The sequence below is a fragment of the Macrobrachium nipponense genome, chromosome 39 (assembly GCF_015104395.2).
Source record: "Macrobrachium nipponense isolate FS-2020 chromosome 39, ASM1510439v2, whole genome shotgun sequence".
Taxonomy (NCBI): Eukaryota; Metazoa; Arthropoda; class Malacostraca; order Decapoda; family Palaemonidae; genus Macrobrachium; species Macrobrachium nipponense.
Window position 1 is genome coordinate 36,281,221 of NC_061099.1, and position 25,689 is coordinate 36,306,909.

The window sequence follows — 25,689 nt, forward strand, 5'->3', positions numbered from 1 at the left end:
GAGAAGCCTATATTATTACTTTACCACGAACGCCATAATCACCAACGAGCTATACGAACTCCTCTTCTCGCGACTCGTTTTCTTTTTCTGAAGCAATCAAATCTTAGACTTGAAACCAGGCCTGGGAATAAAGTTCTCTCTCTCTCTCTCTGAGCAATCAACAACGAGAGAGAGAAGTACGTAGGTATATAAATATTATGTATACATATGTATGTATGTATCTCACACAAACAAACACGCACAATATATATATATAAATATAAATATATATATATATATATATATATATATATATATATATATATATATATATATATATATATGTATGTATATATCGTCTTCATGTCACTTGTTCGTGATTGTGATGATGTGGAATTCTATGTTTTAGTTTTTTTCTGAGGATATTCAAGGTCCAACTGTTGTCTTCAAGGTCTGCTGATATAGTGTATTTTTCTTAGGAAGAGAGAGAGAGAGAGAGAGAGAAAAGAGAGAATGATTATCAAATCAACTCAGGAGTAATTTATTTTTATTACCTAAATCATTTTACTAAGTTCTATCAGAACTGTAAGCACAATTTCCAATTAAGTTTTGCTCGCTATAGCTTTGAAGAACTTAAAGGTGAATATACTGATTCTACGTACTATAGAAAATTTCTACGGACGACGGAATGGGTTGATTATGTTATGGGGAGGTAACACGCAAGTCATCAAGGGTAAATATGCATGGGAGGATACATGTTTACTTACACAAACATATGTACATGCACAGATATACACCACTAGCACACGCAGTTTTGTCTATCCGTCTATCTATTAATATTTTTTTTAAATACAGACTCTATAATAACGCAATTTGTATTTTCACATTGTTTTGCTGCGTATCAATGATATGTCAGTACAAGCGCAGTTCTGTTCAGGGACCGCAAAGAATATCTTCATATGGACACATTGATCCGTAAAGAGCGAATATCCTGAATATGTTTATTCTGAAATTTATTTTGCTTAAGCAACCTTCCAGAACTTATTGCGTAGAACGCAAGAGTTTCCACAATAGATATGACTTTTTGAAAGAATAGAGAGAGGAGATGGAGAGAGAGAGAGAGAGAGAAGAAGAGAAATAGAGAGAGAGAGGAGGAGATGCGCGATCGAGAGTGGACTCGTTGAGGGAATTAGGGAGATGAGGAGACGAAGGGGAGTCGAATCGAGTGGACTCGAGAGAGAGAGAGAGAGAGAGAGAGAAACAAACATTTCTCCCATTGAAACACAAGAGTATAATGACCACTGATTTATGAAGAACCTTCACGGATGCTCGTTCAGTAGGCCTATAGGTGCTAATGTCTTCTCAAGTCCCCACTTGGAAGAGAGAGAGAGAATCACAAAACTGAACGCTTATGCAATCGCAGAACATACGGCAAGTGTTTTTTAGGCTATTTCTGCAGTGCGTGCTAGTTCAACCCACAGACTTGGAGATCCTTTGGCTGCAAGATTAAGACGAATGTAAAAGCATTTTCTTTTTTTAAAGCCGACTTCATCATTTATCTGCTGGATTTTTAAATATTTATATATTATATAATATATATATATATTATATATATATATATATATATATATATATATATATATATATATATATATATATTTTAGAAATGTCGCACCTTCGTTTACTCAGACTATAAGCGTGCCTTCCGATACAGTTATGCATGTAGTATACATCTAAATGATTCACAGTTAACTGGAATTATTGAAGACGCCTTTGAGTATTTAAAAGGACACTTGCCAACAGATCTAAGAACTATATTCATCTCATGAAACACTAACGACAGGAGTACCCCAAGGGCATGTATGAGGTCCAACCCTATTTTGAATTTATATGACTGGATTGTCGAATGCACTCACTGCGTGGACAAAGCGGGGTAACATTCAAGCTATTTGTGGACGGGAGATAATTCTTCTCCATAAACAGCATAGGAGATACAGACTAGAAACTAAACTAAGGTCTAATACCAGGGCTGAGGAATGGGTCACGTTTAGGCCATCAAGACAATTTAATTCAAACGAAAATAAAAAAAATGAATTATGTTGGTAGGAAAGAAAAATATGAGAAAGTTTAGATTTTTTTGGCAAATATAAATAGTAATACAATTATTCAGATTGCTCTTGGACTTTGTCTGTCAGTAGTTAAATTGCGTTGTCAGGGGTTTTCGTTTGTTTGTTTGTACGGTGTTTTTACGTTGCATGGAACCAGTGGTTATTCAGCAACGGGACCAACGGCTTTACGTGACTTCCGAACCACGTCGAGAGTGAACTTCTACCACCAGAAATACACATCTCTCACACCTCAGTGGAATGCACGAGAATCGAACTCGCGACCACCGAGGTGGTACGCCAACACCATACCGACCACGCCACTGAGCCGCTGTTGTCAGGGTTACTTTCCATTATCTGAGCCAAGAAGCACTTCGAGAATATTGCTTTCAGAGTCATTAAACAATCTGCAGTTCTGACACTGCACAACGAGCTCTCGCTTGAAATCTGGAACACTAAAGATATAATGAAGTCTTCAAGTGAGAAATTCAAGAGGCTTATTTTCCGTGTTGTGAAAGCGCCTATTTACTTGACGGCATACATGGAATACGTCGTACAAATCATAGATCGTCTCGGCACAATTGTTTATAAGACAAATGGTTTTGCAGGTATCACAGAGTGCCTTCGGATAAGTGGGGCCGGAGAAATTAAAAAAGAAGCACACTGTAAGACTATAAACTGTCAACTGTCCTCCATCACCAGAAGATTAGGCTCTAACCAAAGCCCACCTGCTGAACAGCTTACTGACAAAATGAAAGTGTGTTATGTGCAAAGAATGACTAAGTACGATTTCTAAACTGCAAAGTAAGTGAGTACTGAACTCAAGAGATGGCTGAAGCCTTATATTACACACACACACACACACACACTGAGTGAGAGCAGATATAAACATCTACTGCAATTATCAATTCACTTACGGGGTGCTCTGTGTGCAAGAGCCCGTGCTGACAAAGCCAGCTTAATCTGAAACAACAATTATATTTTATAATTATGAGTCTACAACAGACTAGAAAAAATCCATACTTCTAAATACTGTAATTACGATGCATTATCATTATTATTATATAAACAGTACTATTTTATTTTGGGGGCTGGGGGTGGGGGGGCGTTGGTTTGATCCCATATGAACTGGGTGGTGTTTATAGTGTGGGGTTCCGGATTGCATCCTACCTCCTTAGGAGCCCATCACTTTTCTCACTTTGTGAGCTGTTCCTAATAGCACGCTCTTCTGCACGAGTCCTGGAGCTACTTCGTCATCTAAGTGTTTCCAAGCTCCTTTCCAGGGATCTTGAGATCGTGCCTTCTAGTGTTCCTATGATTATGGATACAATTTCCACTGGCATATCCCATATCCTTCTCATTTCTATTTTCAGGTTTTATTATTATTATTATTTTATTATTATTATTATTATTATTATTATTATTATTATAATTCAGTAGATGAACCCTATTCATATGGAACAAGCCCACCACAGGGGTCACTGACTTGAAATTGAAGACGTAAGATGAAGTCGAGGGAAATACAGAAAGAAGAGATTGCACTTAAAAAATAAAATTAATAAATAGGTAAATAGATAAAAACGTATTGAAATGCAAGAAGAACAGTATTAGGGTACTAATGCATTGTATGTTCGCTTGGGCTTCTTTAGTTCCAACTGCACGACGTTCCACAGTTCAACAGTGTGAGGAATAAAGGACCTACTAACTTAGAATTCTGTTCCATAGCGAGGCGCATTGATAGGGCACATTATGAGAAACGTGAATTTGAAGCAATAGTTACAAACCACATTCCGGTGACACTGACAAACAGGTTAATGTTAGTACCAGGATGTATAGACCCTGGTTAGTACTTGAGTGTAGACGGTACTAGAGTCTAAACGGTACTAGAGTCTAAAGTCTAAACGGTACTAGAGTCTAGAGAGTACTGAGTCTAGACGGTACCAGAGTCTATAAAGACTGTACTAGTCTCTAGAGTCTAGACGGTACTAGAGTCTAGACTCTAGACGAAGTAACGACGACTAAGTGGTTAAATGTCTACACTGGGTAAATTACACAAGTATAGAAAGTGAGCCTACAGTATCCAAAATGTTTTCCTTATTCCCAGAATAGACTTCTTTTTCACCCTGTCGACAAAACCCCACTCAAATATATCGAATAACTAGCCCATTGCAATTCATCTAAAATGTTTAGTACTTCATGCAAACAAATCTCTGAAGTTTTGCCTTAGTCATTCAAGAAATCTGCTAGGGCTGCTTCCTAACGTATCCAGGCTCATTGCTATTGGAGTATACGCGTGTGATGCCTTTTCACTGGAAACTGAAAGCGCTAATAATGTAGTTTCCCTAAAATACGCAGTTTTAAACACGAATGTCTATAGTGCTTTCGATATTACTTTCCATTTCTTGTGGCTTTTTTTTTTTTTTTTTTTTTTTTTTTTTGAAAGCGTGTTCAAGCTGCAGCATTTGTGTGGTTAGCGGAACTTAGGTAAGAGGAGATAATTTTTAGAAAACACGCAACATACATTCTTCTTTTTTTTCACTAATCCTGCTATTGAAAATTGGAAAATTAACCAAACTAATTTGATAATTAGCCTTCATGGATATTAATTTCCCAATCGCGTATCGCATCAGTTACTTCAAGACTTTCAATTTAGTGAAACTCGTTTAGAGTGATCAAATTATTGGGTACTGAACTAGTACCATCCAATCTAGCAGTTTCACTCGCAAACTTCTACAAAATGAAGAATCTTCACGTAAATATATCAGCAAAAAATAATTAATAATTGAATTAAAATTCTCTAGCATTTCAATAAAAAAAGCAAATTAGAGCAAAGGATATAGTATAATTAATTTATCCCGTAAAATGAAGAACATCAACATTCAGAAAAGACTCATAGTCTACGATTCAAATAAACAGGACATTTTCAATATGAGACTAGGACGGTATCACCGTGACAGAATTGCCAATTAAATGAGGATGCTGGCAATGTGAAAAGAGTATTACTATTGATGTAAGTCTCGGGAATTGTCATAAAATTAAACACGTAAAAAATGCGCCAACGTTTGTTCTGGGAAATCGAGTGTTCTGTAGTCGCTACAGCCGACGAAACATTAACCATGACCTGTGGTGGCCTATTTTATATCTCTGCCAGGAGAACGATTGTGGCTAATTTAAACCTTAGATAAAAACTACTGAGGCTAGAGGGATGCAATTTGGGGTGTTTGATGATTGGAGGGTGGATGATCAACGCACCAATTTGCTGTCCTCTAGCCTCAGTAGTTTTTAAGATCTGAGGGCGGACAGATAAAGAAAAGTGCGGACGGACAGACAAGGCCTGCACAATAGTGTTCTTATACAGAACACTATATATAATAAAGCGCCAAGACTATTCCAAAGATTGCATAAAAGTCAAATGCACTGAATACTTACATACCATGTAATTTTAGAAATAAGGTCAGCTAAGAATATTTAATGTGGAAAGCAACTATACGTAAGCGTGCAGTTTTTCAGTGAATCCAATCTGTTAGTTTATAGTTAAAGAAAAACCAAACAAAATATCCGCTAACGTTAGACATCCGCATCCCAGAGGACATAATTATAAACTTCATTAGCAGTGTAACTTCATGTTTACTATGCAACAGATGGGAATGAAATTACAAGCCAGACATGTTTTGTATGGTGCACTTTCTTGGTTCCTCTCTACCTCTTTTACCTCAAAACGGAGTCGTAATGATATACTTACCAACCAATATGGGTTTGTTGAATGTGGAACTTTTAGACTGCAACCCCTCAAGACAACAGCAATTACAGCCTTCTTATAACTAGTTGGAGTCTGTTCTGTTGAATTAGTCAGAGAAAGTCTGTGACACGTTGAGGATGCATCTGTCGACCCCCAAGTTTTCCCTGGTAATTGTATGGTTAGGCAACCTACAATCAGCCATCATCCCCTGTCTCTAACTTTCGTCTCATGAAGGTGAAGTACAATTTCCAGAGGCTGCAGATACAATTTGAGAGAGGAATGTCCTAAGAGAGAGAGAGAGAGAGAGAGAGAGAAACGATGACTGGGAACAACAGATATATATAAAAAACATACATCCATACTGAATTATGGATCCGGTTTGACGCGTGACCAAAACTTGAAAACAAAACGCAAGGCAACGACGTAAATATAATTCTTACACAAAAACGCTTACGTGCCTCGATTTGCAATAACAGCAGTCCGGTGCATCGTTCCCGCTGGAACTGAAGAAGTCGAAAGTTTACAGTAAAATTGAGACTATTTCAGTATAAAAAAAGGGCGGGAAAATGATATCTAAAGGAGCACTGCTTTCTTTTTCTTTTGGTAGGGTTTAATACCACGATTGTGCCTGACACCTGTCAGGGAATCCACAGGTAAAAAATAAAAATAGTCACAGGAAAAAGTCACATTATTTGCTAGATAATGACCCTTAAGGGTTGTAACCCGTTACGTATCCACCTTTGCGGCGAATTTAGTACGAGCCCGTTGGTGATTATCGTAACAACATAAACAGAAGACTGTAAATTACTCTAAATTAATGTGACATTTTTCAGAGCTAAATATGTGCCCTTTTTCCTGTGACTTCATTACTGTATATCATAAACGTTGAGTGCTAACCTGGTAGAAACCTCAAATTTATCCTCGCACTTAAAGGTCAGTTATATACAACATTTTGGAAATGTAATCCTGAAAACTGTTTTGTTACTGATGTAACCATTTTTTTCCTGTTCCAGATCCGCATGCGATGCTGAAGTGAAGAAGAAAATTAGTCTTCCAATGCGAGTGTGACATCTACTAAAAGTGAAGTGACAGTTTTAGTGAGCTAGACAGCGCGGAATTTCATCTCCACATTTTCTATCGTGACGTAGGTTATGGCGTCCTACCCTGTTTCTTCGGGAGTTTAGCATGAGACTGGACGCGCCGTCAAGTTATCAGAGCGTGACGTGACGCTATACTTTTTCGCAAACAGCTTTATTTACGTTGCAATTGACGGGAATTATTGATGCTTACCCCCAGCGTTTCGAGTTGACGCACTTATTTCAGAACATAAAATAACAAGTGTCTCAGAATGGAAGCACGACAGAGATAGTCGTAGCAGGTCTACGTAGCGTAAAAAGTCGTCAAAAGAATCGAAACCATGGCTTTCCCAAGAGCGTACATACGCGTCATACGCACTTTCCTCGCTTCTCTATTCCTCGCCAGCCTTACCCTCTTCATTCTTTCAGCCTACGATTACCAGAGTTCCGAATTCCCTCGCGCGTTCTCCTCGTATTTCCATAATACGTCCGCTGAGGACACCGTGACACAACAGGCTTTCCTTACGCCAAGAACACCCGTAAGTGATAACTTGACAGAAAATGGACGCGTTGGCAGTGGTGTCGTTGTACAAACTCAGAAAAAGATCCGGTCATTTGGGAACCACTCGAAAACTAGAAAATATAATTACGTCGAGTTGACTAATGCCTATAATGACGCTGTTAGAACCGACGTGAATGCAGAAATACGAGAAGAAGTCATCAGCGAAACGGAAGTTGTTGCACCACGGCAGGACCTGAGGTTTCCTGATCGTGCAACCTCTGGTGCCCTGCTGGTCACACCTGCGTCGAATATTAGCGCGCTACATTCGTCAAACAATATCCTAAAATACAGGTAAGATTTCCCTGTTTTTCTTTTTTTTTCCCTTCAAAAATAATTTGAATCTGTTTGCTGCACTTCGAACAGACTTTAATAAAGCCATTTACAAACGGGCGAAAATGAGTGAGCTTATATATCTCTCTCTCTCATAATATATATATATATATATATAATATATATAGACATCGACACAGGAACACAAACAGCAAGAGATATATTATATATATATATATATATATATATATATATATATATAATATATAATATATATTATAATATTAACATACAGGATGTCCATAAAGTCCCAGTACCATTCTGAGCCATAAATACTTGTAATGGTTCTGGGACTTTATGGACACCCTGTATTATGGGTGTGTGTGAACTATACTACTTTTCAGACCATGGTTTTCATATCAGAACTCAAGTTCAATGGGAGAGGGTGGATCACGCGATGATTACAGTACTCTAATGGATTTAATTGCTAGTACTAATCACCCTCAACGCCTTTTCCTTCTTTTTATCACGAGTTTCCTTCCTTCTAATGGCAGTTATGAAGCCTTATTACTTCTTACATGCGTGATAGTTTGCCGTGTTGTACATGCTACTCACGTGACGGGAGATTAAAGTGAGAGGACTGAAGAGAATTTGTCGTGTATGGGGTCTAGTTCATGGTACGTAGTACAATACGTAGCCTTTTGCCTTCCAGTTAAAAATGAGGACTTTCCCTCTACGCTCTTGTCACAGTTCACTACAGTTTCAATAAGTAATTAATCTCAGCTCCGTCTAAAATTGCGAGCTGTTAGAAGGCGACATTTCAGCCCTCATGAGAACTCGTGTCGTGTTTAGGTAATGGTATTTATCACCACAGAAAGCCTTTGTTCTCCATTTGACCTCCCCGCTCTTCAAGCCTTCAACTGTCACCCATAGAGCGCGCCGCCTCTATGACGTCAGAACTGGGAACGTTGACCACGTCTTTAACGTCTTTAACAGAGCGGGTAGCGTTGATGCTCGTGGAAACTGAGATTATTACGGTTTACCTCTGAAACGTGGAAAAAAACAAAAAAAAACACAGGGTGCATTTGAACCATTTCACTTTCAGTATAAACCTGATAACCTTGGGAGTATGGCGGTATCTGCAACAGATGAGTCATACTTTGAAGTTGATTCATTAAACTGAAGATTCTACATTTTCTCGAATTCCTCGTGAATTACCCCTTATGACGGTGGAATTCAGGAGTTTAATAATATTACGGATGAAGATCAGCAATTCTACAATGTTTGCTTCCAGCAACATCAATTATGACACTACGTTTACTTATTCGATACAAAAATCTTTAATGATTTACCCAGTATGATTATAATAATACGATAACTGTAAAATACAAGTTCCTGAGAATTCTCGGTAGCAGCATTATATAACTGGAGAGAGAGAGAAAGAGATTGTTGTTATTATAAAAACAAACGGACCGGCCTTACTAACAACAGGTTCAACAGTGCATAACTTTTATTCCACATTTCCGAAGAGATGGGTCATAAGCCATGTTATAAGAAAAGCTTTCACGTAAGGATTCTTAAGTATGTTAAAGTGCCTTCTTTCACTTGGGTCTGTTCTTTGCATCAGGGTTTGATTGTACTATCAACATTTTTTTAACAGTGGTGCGTTGTTGTTGAATCCAGGTAAAAATGTCACAGGAAGAAAAAAAGTCACAATAATCTTAACTAGATAGTAACCGCCCCCCCCCCCCCCCCCCCCCCCTCCCCCCCCCCCCCCCCCCCCCCCCCCCCCACCCCCCCCCCCCCCCCCCCCCCCCCCCCCCCCCCCCCCCCCCCCACCCACCAATGGTTTTAATCACGTTAAATATCCATCTTTGCTGTGTATTTAGCACAAGCCCGTTGGGGATTTCCGTATATAAACCTAAACAAAAGACTAAATATTATAGAGATAATGACTCCAAGAAATATTTTGTGAATTTTCCCCATGACTATTACCGGCCACAATAAATTAATGCGACCTTTTCTCCTGTGATTTCTTTATATATACCAGAATTGTGATTTTTCTTTCTACTGTGACTTTATATTAACGGCCACCATGTCGTTAACCCTTAAATGAGGTTCTGTATTCCGCATGACAGCAGGATTCTTCTTTTGTTATCCAAGTATGATAATAACATCATTTGGGAAACGGGAGAGACGACTAATGTGCCGTCACTTCCTGCCAATCGAATGACACATTTATTTAACTTGCTAACATTCACAGGACGGTGGTAGAGTAATTTACAGGAAGGAAAGCCACACAGACCTCAGTCAGTAATGCTGGCACAGCTATAATTAAATATACAATATATAAATGTGTGTGTGCATTAAGCTACAAATGTCCTGAATAACTGGTTCAGTGGTTCGAGCCCATGAGCCTTGGCAAAGGATGGCTATATTTATAAAATAAACTCAAAGGGGCAATGATGTTTTGTATACCTGCACAGATGGCTAACGTGCAGCATCTCGAACTCCTACACACACACACACACACACATTGTATGCACGTCATACTTACTGGAACATCTGCATTATAATAGGTCTACACTCTTCCATCTATCCTTCTCCTGATTCAGACAATCTTTCCACCGTTCCATCGACGCCAATCCTTTCTTCATGACCAAGAGGACTTTAAAATTCTCTGATTTATCTTTTCACCTACGTTAAACTTTCAGTACGTCTACGTATTTCCTCAGCCCTCGCGCTTATCAGTTCTACTACAACTAAACTACAAATCTACAGCTTCAGCATCCACACTACGCTTCCATAAAGGAGAGTTTGGTGAACTATTCCTTCATATTCCCACCTTGGCTTCTACTGACGATACGGGTCTTCTTAATCTATACACACCGTTACCTTTCTTACTTAACCCCTTCTGTGACTCCTCTCTATGCCATCATCCGTTACATTTACTCCTAATTACTTTTGTGAATTAACTGCTCCCACTCTACCACCATTCATATTACAACCACTCACAAACTTTTTAGTTTCCGCAGTTTCTTACTATCCTCAGTCAACAATGTATAATCTGAAAATACCAACCGTTCCTTCATAACCCATTTATTTGGTGCGAGCGGAAACTATATAATATTCGGGGGAGACAAAGAGGAGGAGTTGCAGGAATTTGTATGAAGCGTTTGGAAGTGGAGAAAGCTGAGAGTGAATGTGACCTGGAATAAGGTGATGAAGGTAGACGGAAACCGGGAAGAGAAAACTGAAGTCTATGTAATTGGGTGAAGAATGGAAGGCGATTACACGCATTGTATATGTATAAAATAAACACATAAACACATATGTAGCAACGTTAATTATCAGTATATTTTGAAAGTTATAGTAGTAGATTATTTTAGCAACCAGTTTCAAAGATAGCAGTAACAGCAACACCAGTACGTCTAAGTAGTTACTGGCACTACCCAAAAAAGATTAAAAGAAAATAAAATTAAATCAAAAATAAAAACGGTTCGATTTTCAAATACGAGTAGTAAAACTCTAACTGCATATATTTGCAATATGTAGAATTGACAGCAGACAAAGAAAATAAGAAGAAATGATTACGAAACGGGAATTGAACTATAGACAATTTAAGAAACTTATTCACAGGATCGTCAGTGGAGTCTGTCTTTTAGAAATCAAGTAATGACGACACTGATTAATATAAAATTACCATGAACCTTGGCACTGCTAAACCGGATCGTACTACAGACTATCGTACCAATATAGAAATGCACTGAAGAAAAGCAAACATTACCTATAAACAACTGGTTTAGGAGCTAATGCAATTAGATTCAGATTTGGGGAATTAGTCTCGAAGTACGTGACTTCCCTCTGATAGCGTTCCTTAACTAGTGTAAACTGCCTGGTCTCGTTTCGATGCGTGCGTGAGGCTGCACGTTTGTTTGCGTGTGAGCGGGACCGTATTAAAAAAAAAACAGACTCGCAACTGTACTACGGTCCCAACATTAACGGTTTTACGAGCAAAAACTTCTATCAAATGCTACATGGAGGTCATTTAAACATTATCACCAAACTGCCAATATAAATGCCGAGTTTACGGAAGATGCACACACACCATAAAATTAAAGCTGGACTGATTCTGGAAAAAAAGTGTTTCCCAATTCGTACATACTTAAGTATATGTATGTATATACATACTAAATACAAGTATGTAATATACTTAAAATAAAAATAAAAAAAGATATGTAGAATCGAAGCTGGCTATGTATTTGTTACAAGAAATATGATAATACTTTCATCGGATAAGATTCTAAATGTAATTCTGTTAAAATTGTAAAATATTGTATATTCTTTTTCTAGTAATAGATAAAAAAAGCTACTAAATCAGAGCTAAGTGATTATACCCTTCACAAAAAATATACCAGGATCAGTCCCTTTATACATCAACAAAGAGGGTATAGCCGCCACCTTTTTACCATTGTATAGCGTGTGCCATGTCTGTATCAAGGTATATAGAATATTTTATATACTTTGGTCTGTATGACGGTGACCATCCAGTAACCATACATTAGGTCCACGTTGGACGAGTGCATTTCGCGCTCGGCTACCAATCCGGTGGTCCGAAGTTCGATTCTCGGCTCGGCCAACGCGGAACCAGAGGAATTTATTTCTGGTGATAGAAATTAATTTCTCGATGCAATGTGGTTCGGATCCCACAATAAGCTGTAGGTCCCGTTGCTAGGTAGCCAACTGGTTCCTAGTCACGTAAAAATATCTAATCCTTCGGGCCAGCCTTAGGAGAGCTGTTAATCAGCTCAGTGGTCTTGTAAAACTAAAATATACATAACATAGTAACCATACAATCATCAACATCGAGTGAAGAAGGTACAATTCGTACCATAGACTGGAGAATACCGGTGAATACCCCAAGTTACTTAGACATACCACGTTTTCATTCTCAACAGTTCCTCAAGATACGTGACTGGCGATTAAATCACTGTTCTGATGCCCAAAAGGGAGAATAAAATATAAGGTTGTCGTTTCACACGCCAATCCTTGGCTTAAGGAGAGTCTTTTCTTCGCGCAACTAAAAAAATTCAGTCCAGGAAAAGACGGAGTCCAGCTGGTTTACTAGCTATAGACCCACAGTGGCTAGACCTATGCGCCTAAATCTTTGTATGGATCAGAGACCCAAGTCTTGGCCAAGGGTAATTTTGAAGTTGAAAGCCTCTTATTAGATCAGTTTCCAGGTTTTTATCTCGTTTATCCCAATTGGATTTAAAAAAAATTCGATTAATATTTAAAGTAATCCAGTTCATTGATAGTATCAGTGCTTATTCGCATAACAGTATTTCGATTCGTGGTAAGACCCAAGAGAATTTGTTCATATTAAACCAAATTGCCATGAACCAACGCAGCGGAAGAGCTGCGAAGAAAATAACTCACGAAAAGCAAAAATCCTTAAAAACCAGTAGCTCAGACGGGAGATATATATACATATTTTTTTTTTTTTTTTTTACATTACCGTCAATTTAACGGAATCCTGTCTAGACACTGTAAAAGAACTTAAAATATTTTTTCTTCCGGTGCGAAAATAGAGAACAGGAACTCATTTTTCCCCTTCCAGTGCAAAAATAGAGAACAATCATGTGAAGGCTTCCCCCTTCATCATTTACAGTGACACGTTCGCTCCTAACTGCGAAATTCCTGATACAAAAGAGCATCGAACTCCGGAATTTTCTTCAACACTCTTAAACACCGACAATAAGTGTTATAAAGCGTCGTTAACTATTTGACAATGATTGTTTATTCTTATTAGTGTAGCAGAGTTAAAAAGAAAACTAATTTTGCATGAGGTATAATTGTCTACAACACAATTAGGCTTATGTAGAACTAGAAAAAAAATCCCATACCACATAGGTCAAGAACATTAAACTAACCATATAACTTGAGCGGTAAGTACTTTAAAACGTTTATCTGTTTAATGGACAAATATTTCTGGATTTAGTAGGGCATGTTGAACAGGACCGTCCTGCCGATTAAATCACTGTTCTGATGCCCAAAAGGGAGAATAAAATATAAGGTTGTCATTTCACACGCCAATCCTTGGCTTAAGGGGAGTCTTTTCTTCGCGCAACTAAAAAAATTCAGTCCAGGAAAAGACGGAGTCCAACTGGTTTACTAGCTATAGACCCACAGTGGCTAGACCTATGCGCCTAAATCTTTGTATGGATCAGAGACCCAAGTCTTGGCCAAGGGTAATTTTGAAGTTGAAAGCCTCGTATTAGGTCAGCTTCCAGGTTTTTATTGTTGTATCCCAATTGGATTTTAAAAAATTCGATTAATATTTAAGTAATCCAGTTCATTGATGGTATCAGTGCTTATTCGCATAAAAGTATTTCGCTTCGTGGCAAGAACCAAGAGAATATGTTCATATTAAACCAAATTGCCATGAACCAACGCAGCGGAGGTAAAAAAATAACTTACGAAGAGCAAAAATCCTTAAAAACCAGTAGTTCAGACGGGATATATATAAATATATATATATATATATATATATATATATATATATATATATATATATATATATATTTACATTACCGTCAATTCAACGGAATCCTGTCTAGACACTGTAAAAGAACTTAAAATATTTTTTCTTCCGGTGCGAAAATAGAGAACAGGAACTCAATTTTCCTCCTCCAGTGCAAAAATGGAGAACAATCATGTGAAGGCTTCCCCCATCATTCACAGTGACACGTTCGCTCCTAACTCTGCGAAATTCCTGATACAAAAGAGCATCGAACTCCGGAATTTTCTTCAACACTCTTAAACGCCGACAATAAGTGTTCCAAAGCGTCGTTAACAATTTGACAATGATTGTTTATTCTTATTAGTGTAACAGAGTTAAAAAGAAAACTAATTTTGCATGAGGTATAATTGTCTACAACACAATTAGGCTTATGTAGAACTAGAAAAAAATCACATACCACATAGGCCAAGAACATTAAACTAACCATATAACTTGATCTGTAAGTACTTTAAAACGTTTATCTGTTTAAATGGACAAATATTTCTGGATTTAGTAGGGCATGTTGAACAGGACCGTCCTGTATAATGCTTTAATTACGATTCCCAGAACACTAACGGCACGGCAAAATCAACAAATTTACCAGCCAGATCTATGTACTTTTAACACAGCTGACTTCTGTTTTTCCGGGTGTTGTTGTTTCAGATTAAGCTGGCCTTATGCTAGCACGGGCTCTTGCTCCTAGAGCAGCCCGTAGGTCATATTGGTTGAGACCAGCATGTTAATTCGTTCTACACACAGTTGAGACACATATTCTTCGAGTTATACGGCTTAATCCATAATCATTGTCAAATGCACTTTGTCATAAAACTAGGAAAAGTTTTCTTTAACGACTTGCTACTTCTAGTCCCGATATCAAATGAGAGCTTATTGTCGTCTTGGGGCTGCAAATTAGAAGGCTACATAACTTTAGATTATAAGTAGCATGTAGAACAAGGTTTGTTGTGTGTGTGACAGTAAAGAGAGAGAGAGAGAGAGAGAGAGAGAGAGAGAGAGAGACTTTACGAATAACCGAAGTTAGGCTGATACAGGAAGCGGTTCACCTCGCGCGTTGAACTTCACCCGTTGAAGGAAGTCAGGGGTCACTGCACGCGTGGCCAGCTCCACTGAATAGCATTGCTTTGCCCCCTTTTTTTTTTCTCTCTATGTGTGATTATGGAGTGGTTAAACTTCTCCGTTATCGTTAGTCGTATATAGTATTATTAAGTCATGGAAAGGATATGATATCGATACTTGTACTATATTTTCTGCGGTTATCCAAAAGAAACTTACGTAAGAAATTTGCTGTTAGACCATCCCTGGAAACGCACCTTGTATTCTCTAAACACGAAAAGTTGTGTATTTTTTTAGAATAAGGTAGTTCAGTAGGCTATGGTACGAGCCCCGGTTCCTAGCTAGAAGTTCCGTTACTCGGCCGAAAGTATCGTACCGCGATGATGGAAATGAATGCGTTCACATAGTCATCCTCTCGTCCTCACGTGATGCCTGATTTGGTTGGTACTATGATCTGGATTCTGGACTCCGTTAGTTATCAATGAATCAGTGCACCTGCATGATGACAATAGGATGCGATGCACTTTCACTGCAAACAAATGAATATTTACGTTTTTTCTTTAACTGGAGGTCATGGTCTGTGCCTTAAGGTAGTAATGACCATAATAACAGTTTCTGCCACTTATTACCGTTCTAAGTTAACAGGTTCTGGATCCAACGGTTCTAAAGAAAAGGAGATCTTTGAAAAACTGGTACATTAATGATGAAAATGCCCTTAAATTAACACTGACAAAACCCCCATGTCTCGCCCCATTTTATTTAATGTTTCTCCTTTTGCACATTCCACCTCCATTTTGTATTAACATCACTCTTATTCCCTATTTGTATCTCGCCTTTAAAAAAAACACCATACCTTCTCAGGATCAAAACTGCTACCGGAGCGAGAGGCGAAACTATAAAAATTCCGTTGCCACAACGATTCGAGAATCCGGTACTATCCAGTGTAGGAACCCTAAACTAGGTCTAAATATCGAGGTCTTCCCCCAAGGATCTTCTTCCTCCAATGAAATACACTGATGGACGACCAAATTTAATCTGTTTAGACAGTATAGGTGTTCTTCTTGAATACGGCAGAAGCCGCATAGCAAAGAATAAATAAATATACGACTTACGATGCCGGAAGTTACGGCCCCTTGCACGCCAAGACACTACTGATCTGTCTTTAAATCACGTTCCCCATTGTTTTCCTCTAAGTACTTGTAAAAAATATGGTTATGTCTTACTAAAGGAAATATTCCGTCACCACAGTTCAAAATTACAGTAAATTTTCATTTTTATTTTGCCTTTAAAGTTTAATCTAATTTAAATTTTGTCTTGCTAAAGAGAATTCTCCAAGATTCTTTGAAACTTAAAAGACAGAAAGAATTAGTATTTGCAATGAATATTAACGAAAAGACAAGAAGAATAAGTGTAACCTTAACGGTTTTAGTGTTCTGTAAAAATGTTGAGATGACTTTGTCCGTCTGTCCGCACTTTTTTGTCCGCCCTCATATCTTAAAAAACTACCAAGGCTAGAGGGCTGCAAATTGGTTATGTTGACCACCCACCCTCTAATCACCAAACATACTAAATTGCAGCCCTCTAGCCTCTGTAATTATTTTACCTAAGATTAAATTTAGCCATGATCGTGCGCCTGTTGACGCTATAGGACAGGCCACCACCGGGTTGTGGCTGATCCTTCATAGGCCGCGGCTCACACAGCAGCATACTGAGACCACCACCGAAAGATAGATCTGTTTTCGGTGACCTTGATTATACGCTGTACAGAAAACTCAATTTTTGGCGCAATTTTTATTTGATTCTTCTGAAAGGGAGAGAGCTTATTCTATTTAGTATCTGAAAAAACGTAGACACAGTGAAGTCCTCATTTCTTTGTCTGAAGTAGGAAGTTTCGAGGACTTAATAAACTACTTCCTTAGCGGTGCTATTTCCACCACATAATTATCAAGACTTTCTTTGCTATTTTCACCACGTCAACAAAAGGGGAGACAGAAGGAGAATGGTGTCTTCTCGGGTGTGGGTATATCCTGCGAATTCAGCTGGGAGGGACCTAACGGGCTCTGTTTAATTACTTTAATTGCTTTTTTCATACAGAGAGACAACTGGGTGTGTACTGACAAAACCATTTTTTAAGATTTGTCACAGGTCGGAGATACGACCAAAAAGCAACGTTCTAACATTCTCATTTTTGTTTATAAGCGTATTTCCTTTCCCATAAAAATGTAATATATATATATTTATATATACTAGTGTATATATATATAATATATATATAATTGAGTCTATAATCGTGAAAGAAATGAAAAAAATATAAAAAAAGTATTTTAAAACACGCTTTTATTAAGATGCTGTAAGAAGTTCAAAATGAATTTTTTGAGACACCAGGATTTTCTTGCAATTAATCACGTCTTCAGACATGAAGCATGCACGCCAAATATGGAAGGAAATGCTATAAGAAATTAATAAAATATATAATTTCGCTTCTTGCCGCATTTCCTTCCATGTTTGGCACCCACGCTTTTATTTCTGTAGACGTGATTCATTGTAATTAAACAGTGGTGTTTCTCAAAAAAAGTATTTTTCACTTTTCAGCATGAGGCAGTAAGTTGTTTCTCTGACAGATGCACAGCAAGTGGTGGCTGCTGAAATCAAACGTGAGAAACAATGCAAGTCAACAATCAGTGCAAGAGTAGTGGAAATGTCTGAACTTCAGTGGAAATGTCTGAACTTCATTCCCACAGGAAGGAAGCTGATGAAAGAATTGCTCTGCATGCTGCAAACTCCCTGAAGTACAACATTGGCCGCCTCTTAGTACGTTCACCAGACAGTGATGTCACCATCCTCCTTTTATATCATTTCTCCACCCTTCAAGCCAATGGTCTCCAGCAATCATGGGTCAGATGTGGTGTTGGTGACTCAACATGGTTCTTATACCTATTCACACTAATGGCTGTACAGCTTAGTTCACTCTGTTCTGCGTTACCTGATGTGCATCGTTTGACTGGAAGTGAATATACCAGCTGAGTTTGGCCACTACATCATGAGCCAAAATTGTCTGAGAGTTTGGCAAAAGCTGAGGCATACCTGGTTCAAGTTCACAGGAAAGGTACAGTAGTTCAGACAATCAATGAGTTGCGATCTCATTTGTATTTCCACAGAAAGGGAAGCAATGAATTGCCTGCAACTAGTTTGTTTGTTTGTATGGTGTTCTTACGTTTCATGGAACCAGTGGTTATTCAGCAACGGGACCAACGGCTTGACGTGACTTCAGAACCACGTCGAGAGTGAACTTCTATCACCAGAAATACACATCTCACCCCTCAGTGGAATGCCTTGCCTCCAACTAGTGAAGCGATCAAGGCTCACATCCTCAGAGCATGCATTGCAACTAAGGAAATGCTGTGTGTCTGCGACCGCTGTTGGCAAGCCAGATCCAAAATCATTTGAATGTGCGCTGGGTAACGAGTCGCTACTTCCTACTGTTGGTTTGTTTGTTTGTTTGAATAGTGTTTTTACTTTGCATGGAACCAGTGGTTATTCAGCAACGGGACCAACGGCGGTGGCACGCCAACATCTTACCGACCACGCCACTGAGGCGCTTTTCCATATCGTTGAACACAACCCTTTGCCAGAAGAATACATAGTTTGGTGCGTGTGTAAAAAATGTTCAAGGGCTTCCTGTTCCTGCAAACGGAAAGGTGTCCTTTGCACTAGCCTTCAAGAAGAAAGTCTTTGTGGGAACATATAATTTCCACAACTGAAGCTTTAAATCTACGCATATCATGTTCAGAGAAAATTGTAAAGTTTTTTTTGAGGAATCTGTAAATTGGTGTTTACCGTCCATATGCCTGATCTTTGATTACAGTGAAATTTCCATGTGATAGAGTAAGTGGGACTTTGTTTTCTAATTAAAAGTTTTTGAATACCAGAAATAAGCCTTTGTACTTGGTTTATCTGATTTTTGACCGAGATAAATTAATTTTTTGGACTTAAAAATATATGAGTAGACACTGGGAACATCAAAGAGCGCCTCAGTGGCGTGGTCGGTATGGTGTTGGCGTGCCACCTCGCTGGCCGCCAGTTCGATTCTCGGCCATTCCACTAAGGGGTGAGATGTGTATTTCTGATGATATAAGTTCACTCTCGACGTAGTTCGGAAGTCACTAAAGCCGTTGATCCCGTTGCTGAATAACTATTGGTTCCATGTAACGTAAAAACACCATACAAACTAACAATCAATATTGGCTGTGGCAGGTTTTCACAATTGCATTAATGATCTACCTACAATTCGTGATACCACTTCGCCAAATAAAACTTTAAAAAAATATATACATATAAATAAAAAGACTTGGCAGTGAGTTTTATTATAGTATATATTTTTGCTTTTGAGATACGATTATTTCCTCATACGGAAAAGTGAGCAACATTACAAGAACGCGAATTCCTACAGTCTCTCGCACGATTGGAAATTGCTTTCGATGAAGACTGTTATTTTCGCGAGATCTTCTAACTGTCGAATAAAACTAAAGGCGGAAGACTTACTTCAGAAATAAGTCTGAAATTGTACTTTCATGTACAAGTCTGAAATTGTACTGAAGCTATTATATGACGAGAAGTATAGGTCGAGTCAAAAGTAGGATATTTCATCTCATTTCTTCTTTCTTGAGGCGCTATTTTCCTTGCAGTTTGATACATTATCTATTTATTAATCTTTTATTTTTCTTATTTTTCAATAAGCGAGATATCTTCTATCTGTATTCCTCTTTACCTTCTCTTTCTTCCTAATGAACAAGAAGAAATAAGAAGGATATGGGATGTGCCAGTGGAAATTGTACCCATAATCATAAGAAAAGGAGCCTGGGAAAACTAGATGCCGAAGTAGCTCCAGGACTCATGCAGAAGTGTGTGCTCCTAGAAACAGCGCACGTACTGAGAAAAGTGATGGACTCCTAAGGAGGCAGGATACAACCCGGAACCAACCCCCCTACCCCTACACTATAAAAACCACCACCAAGTCGAAAAAGGATGACTGTGGTAGTAGCCCCCAAAATAAAGATGAATTAGAAATAATATAATAATAATTTTCCATTTGCGTACGCCAACATACACAAACAGAAAGAGAAATGGGGAATGTTTTAAGCGAGTTTGTCTTAAATCAACTCAAATATCTTAAACAAAAAGCTAAAAATTCAATAGTACAAAGGAACTGGAAAGCTGACTACCTACACACTTGTGATTGAAACCTTGAAACGTGCTATTGCTAAAAGATCATTTAAGATGTCAATGGTCTCTTGTACTCTAGCACTGGTAAAATGGCTGCCTACTCCAGAGGCAGTATGTTCCTATGAGGTTTGGTGGTTTTAAGGTTTATGAAATCAATTTATATGTGTTTTTACGTCTACTACTTATGCAGCATTTTGACGTTGTGAACGGCGATGTGATTGCTGAACTGTAAATATAAGTTACCTTGAAGGAACCATTGAACATCTCATTGCTGGTAAAAAATCAAATGAGACGGCACTAGGGTATTTGTAGCAACAAGCAAGAGGAAACAGCCTTTACAAATGTAATTTAAAAGTAGATTAAGGACTGAAGCTTGTGGAAATTGCACAGACCTAAGAAAACACGCAGCTTTATCAGGCCCTGACGCAACCATGGTCTACGGTTTCGAAGTCTGTTTAGAATGTTGGACACTGAACCACCATAACATTTTGGAACCATTGTCATTTCAACTTTCTAACCCATCGGATTTCAAATGATTTGACTTGGCATTTAATGCCAATCGACTTTACGGGAGATATAAGCAATACTCTTTATCTGTGATTTTGGGCGGTGGTTGGTTTCTGAATGGACCAATACGAAACATTTTCTTTATTTCTGTGTTATAAACCTTTTACCTACAGAGATTCTTTAAACTAAAAACATTGTTGAGCAATGTCGCCGTTGATGGTTACGCCTCGAAGTGAAACTGACGTGAATTTCTCAGTTTAGTCAACTTTAAACATGTTTTCCATTTTAATACCTACGAGTGTTAGCTACAGCCCCTCACAAGTGGAGGACTGTACATAAAACTCTAATAACAAATATAAATGGCAATATGAAGCAAAGTGCTCCTTAATTTGCAAATGAAAGTGGACTTTATCATACAGCATTAAATTTTATAAGTACAATCTTCTAACTCCAAGTTCAAGAGCTCATTAGCTATAATATTATAATAATAGCATGATGTGTTAAGGAGTTCTAAACGATCCGTAAATTACATAATTACCAACTCGGTGATAATTCAGTTTCCTGTGACAAGCTGTATGGCTTTCATTACCACAACGTTTTTCCAGACACTAACTCGGCAATCTTCTGAATCAAGTTGTGGTTCCTTAAGTTCACACCAATTTCCGCAAAATCTTGGGACATAAGCGCTTCTTATAGAGAGAGCTTGGGAATCTTAACAGCAAACTCTATATAATAACAAAATACCGCCCGAAATGAAAATCATACAAGAAAGCAAATTAAAAAAGAAAAAACAAAAAAACTAAAGACTCCTTTTCTGCAGAAGCTACGATACTGACGAGAAAACACTAAAAGTCACCAATTAAATACAGGGTGTCCATAAAGTCTCAGTACCATTACAAGTAATTATAGCTTGTAATGGTACTGGGACTTGTTGGACATCCTGTATAAGAAGCGACATATTTTGAAAACGTACGAGGGTCCGCCAGGGATGGAATCGACCCCGTGGAGGGCTGTAGTACATAAAACCAAACAAGTAATCAAGTATAAGTAACATATCCGTTGACGTAACATTCCGAACACAAGCTGGAGTAATGTATGTTAGCGAATTAGATATGAAACTTATTTGAGGACCAGGCATAACTGAAAAGCGTGCGTGTCAAACATGGTTATACCTGCGTGGGAAACTGTCCTAGCAGAAAACGAATCAAAATTCAAGACACGTTATTGTTACGGAGACGATAATAATATAGTGAATTAGTTTCAGAATTGTGAATGCATCATGGGATGGTATCTGGAGAGATAAAGTCCTTGATTACTGTCATCTAACACTAGAGAAGCCATCTAACACTAGAGAAGCAATAATGATATTAAGACATTCCCCATATCTAAAATCATGGGAGTGATTCAGCTAAGTATTGGTAGTCAGGCTTCAAACCACAGTCTTTCACGAAAATTTACAGGTAACGAGTATATTTATACGGTCTGAGTTATTCATCTCTACTTATTGGAAGGTTTTTCTTGTTTTTGTTTCATAATAATTATACTAATACTTATCTTAAGACGAAGAGATTAATGCAACGAATCAGCCTGTTACTGACTGTACTGTGGATTTTTAATCTGCATTTGATAAGTGTCCTGTCATGCATCAATCTGTTGATGTTATCATCTGACAATTTCTCTACAAATTCTTTCTCTCTCTCTCTCTCTCTCTCTCTCTCTCTCTCTCTCTCTCTCTCTCTCTCTCTCTCTCTTATGCAATTCCTTATGTGTCTTTACGTTTCGATTTGGCTCAGAAGTTGCCATCTAATTTGCTTGGAGGATTTCACTTGTTACAGGACCATCACACACGAACAGCCACAGATTCTCTCTCTAAAACAACACCCTCTCTACTACCATCCTCCCAACCCCCCTCCCCCCACACCTTAACCATTGTCGTTATTTTCCCCTACAAAGTTATCAGTCCTGATGTGAAAGTGAAGACAAAAAATAAAAAAAGTAATCTCGGAGCGGAAAAATTCGGTCTTGCTGTCTTTCATTCTGAAGACTATCTAGTCGTAAATGCGTCACTTTTGCTGTTATCTTAAAGATTATGAAAGTGGACTTCACTTTCAGTCCGTCTGGTTATGCAATGCTAGACGTGGCCGTTCACTTTGCCCTCTGAGTATTGCGTCTGAAAAGGAGCACGTATATTCTAGCACGTTCCGTTTCATTCGAGATGATATATAATTTACCGTTGAATCAGGTAGCGTTGCGGAAGTGGAGTACAGAACTGATTCTTCTTCTTCTTCTTCTTTTCCCCCTTTCCCCCTTCCCTTTTCCCTTTTCCTCCTTTTTCCTTCCTTTTTCCTTCTTCCTCCTTCTCCCTCCTCCTCTCCTTCCCCTCTCTTCTTCTTCGTTTCCCCTTTTCCCCCTTCCCTTTTCCCTTTTTCCTCCTTTTTGCCTTCATTCCTTTCTTCTCCTCCTCCTCCTTCCTTCCTACCTCCTCCTTCCTTCTTCCCTCCTCGCCTTCCTCCTTCCTTCTTCCTCACCTCCTCCTGCTGCTGCTGCTCTCCGAGCAATGACACTAAAAATCAGGAACGCCTCAGTGGCGTGGTCGGTACGGTCTTAGCCTGCCACCTCTGTGGCCACGAGTTCGATTTTCGGGCATTCCACTGGGGGCTGAGAGATATTTCTGGTGATAGAAGCTCACTCTCGATGTGGCTCGGAAGTCACGTAAAGCCATTGGTCCCGTTGCTGAATAACTGCTGGTTCCATGCAATGTAATAACACTATCCAAACAAACTTAAAATCAGTGAGAGATATTTTCACTTGTTGGGCGAAAAGAAAGAAGAATCCTCTTCTTCAATCTTCAATGTCACAACGTTTCAGACTACAATTGTTTTTCTAGGAGTAACTGATAATGGAAAGAGTTATAATTGTTCTGTCCGTCTTCATTCTGTAGTCAAAGAAGAAGAAGAAGGAGGAGGAGAAGAAGAAGATTCTTCTCCTCCTCCTCCTCCTCCTCCTTCTTTGGCGATATAATTCTTTTCATTATCAGTTACTGCAAGAAAAACAATTGTAATCTGAAACGTTGTGACATTGAAGATTGAAGAAGGGGATTCTTCCTTCTTTTTGCCCGGCTAGTGAAAATATCTCTCACTGATTTTAAGTTTGTTTGGATAGTGTTTTTACATTGCATGGAACCAGCGGTTATTCAGCAACGGGACCAACGGCTTTACGTGACTTCCGAGCCACATCGAGAGTGAACTTCTATCACCAGAAACATCTCTCAGCCCTCATTGGAATGTCCGAGAATCGAACTCGTGGCCACAGAGGTGGCAGGCTAAGACCGTACCGACCACGCCACTGAGGCGCTCCTGAGTTTTAGTGTCATTGGTCGGAGAGGCTATTTCCCATCTAACGAGCAAGTTAGACCCATTTTCCCCTCTAACAAGTCGGGGTGATTCCGTGTTTTCCTACAAATCCCGTTTTCTTTCATCGTATTTCAGTCAGATGATCTCTTAAAAATTCTTACAATTTGTGTATATTCGGTTCTTTAATTGTTATGCTAAACGTGGAAAGAGTATTATGGAATCGTTCGCCTTTTTTTTTACTGCAGTAATTTCTATCATTAAGTAATCTCTTTCGAATAACAAACCGTTCTTCATTATAGGGGAGACTAAGAGAAACTCAAGAACATAATCACAGCCAGATTAATCAACTTTCTTTTTCATCTCAAAACATGTGCATAGGCCTATTGTCTGTAAAGTTAGTGAGTAACTTGGAAAGCAGAATTCTTCATAAAACAAGAAATATAATCAAATCTCGAGAGATTTTTTAGGAAGAAGAAAGGTATGGGCTGGATGTTTTTTTTTTATCTGTTTTACATTATCCTCAAGAATTTTACTAGTAGGATCGAGTTAGAAATAAAACCGTAAGGGAAAATACAAATAGCCTATATGCTTCACTTGCATGTCTGCTCACAATATTCACTTCAGGGCTAAAGAAGCTTAAGCAGTTTCTCAGATATGTTAGTTTGACGAATGGCGAAGACAGGAACGCCAGTTGAAAATATTGTTTGTATGGTGTTTTTACGTTGCATGGATCCAGTGGTTATTCAGCAACGGGACCAACGGCTTACGTGACTTCCGAACCACGTCGAGAGTGAACTTCTACCACCAGAAATACGCACCTATAGCCACTCAATGGAATACTTGAGAATCGAACTCGCAGCCACCGATGTGGCAGGCCAAGACGGTACCGATCACGCCACTGAGGCGCTAGTTGAAATGATGAACGCATGCAGACAATAGAGAGATAAGAGCAGGGAGGGAGCGAGGACTTGGTATAATCCTCTACGTCTGACGACTTCTTCCGTGCGGAAAACGGGAGGGGTTGAATTCACGGTTCCCAAATTTGCATATTGCAATTTGCTCTTAATCTGATACAATAACGTGCAAGGGCGAGAGTACATTATCCCCTCTCCCTCGACGAAGCCACTGAATGGTAATGGGAAGTCTCTATAACGACAGAGTGCGAGGCTGTGGAAACAATCTTTCTAGGTTTGTTCCAAAATTTCTATAGAAATGCTAAAATTTTTCGAAGTCTAAAATACT

General features: G+C 38.7%; 1 protein-coding gene across 1 annotated transcript in view; it reads left to right on the forward strand.

The window, feature by feature from the left end:
• Positions 1 to 25,689, forward strand: part of LOC135210552 (uncharacterized) — a gene marked incomplete at its 3' end in the record, with an annotated part of 44,843 nt that overhangs the window by 13,772 nt on the left and 5,382 nt on the right. The window contains 1 exon segment of the mRNA XM_064243416.1: positions 6,837 to 7,752. Within this exon segment, the coding sequence (XP_064099486.1) occupies positions 7,241 to 7,752 (512 nt within the window).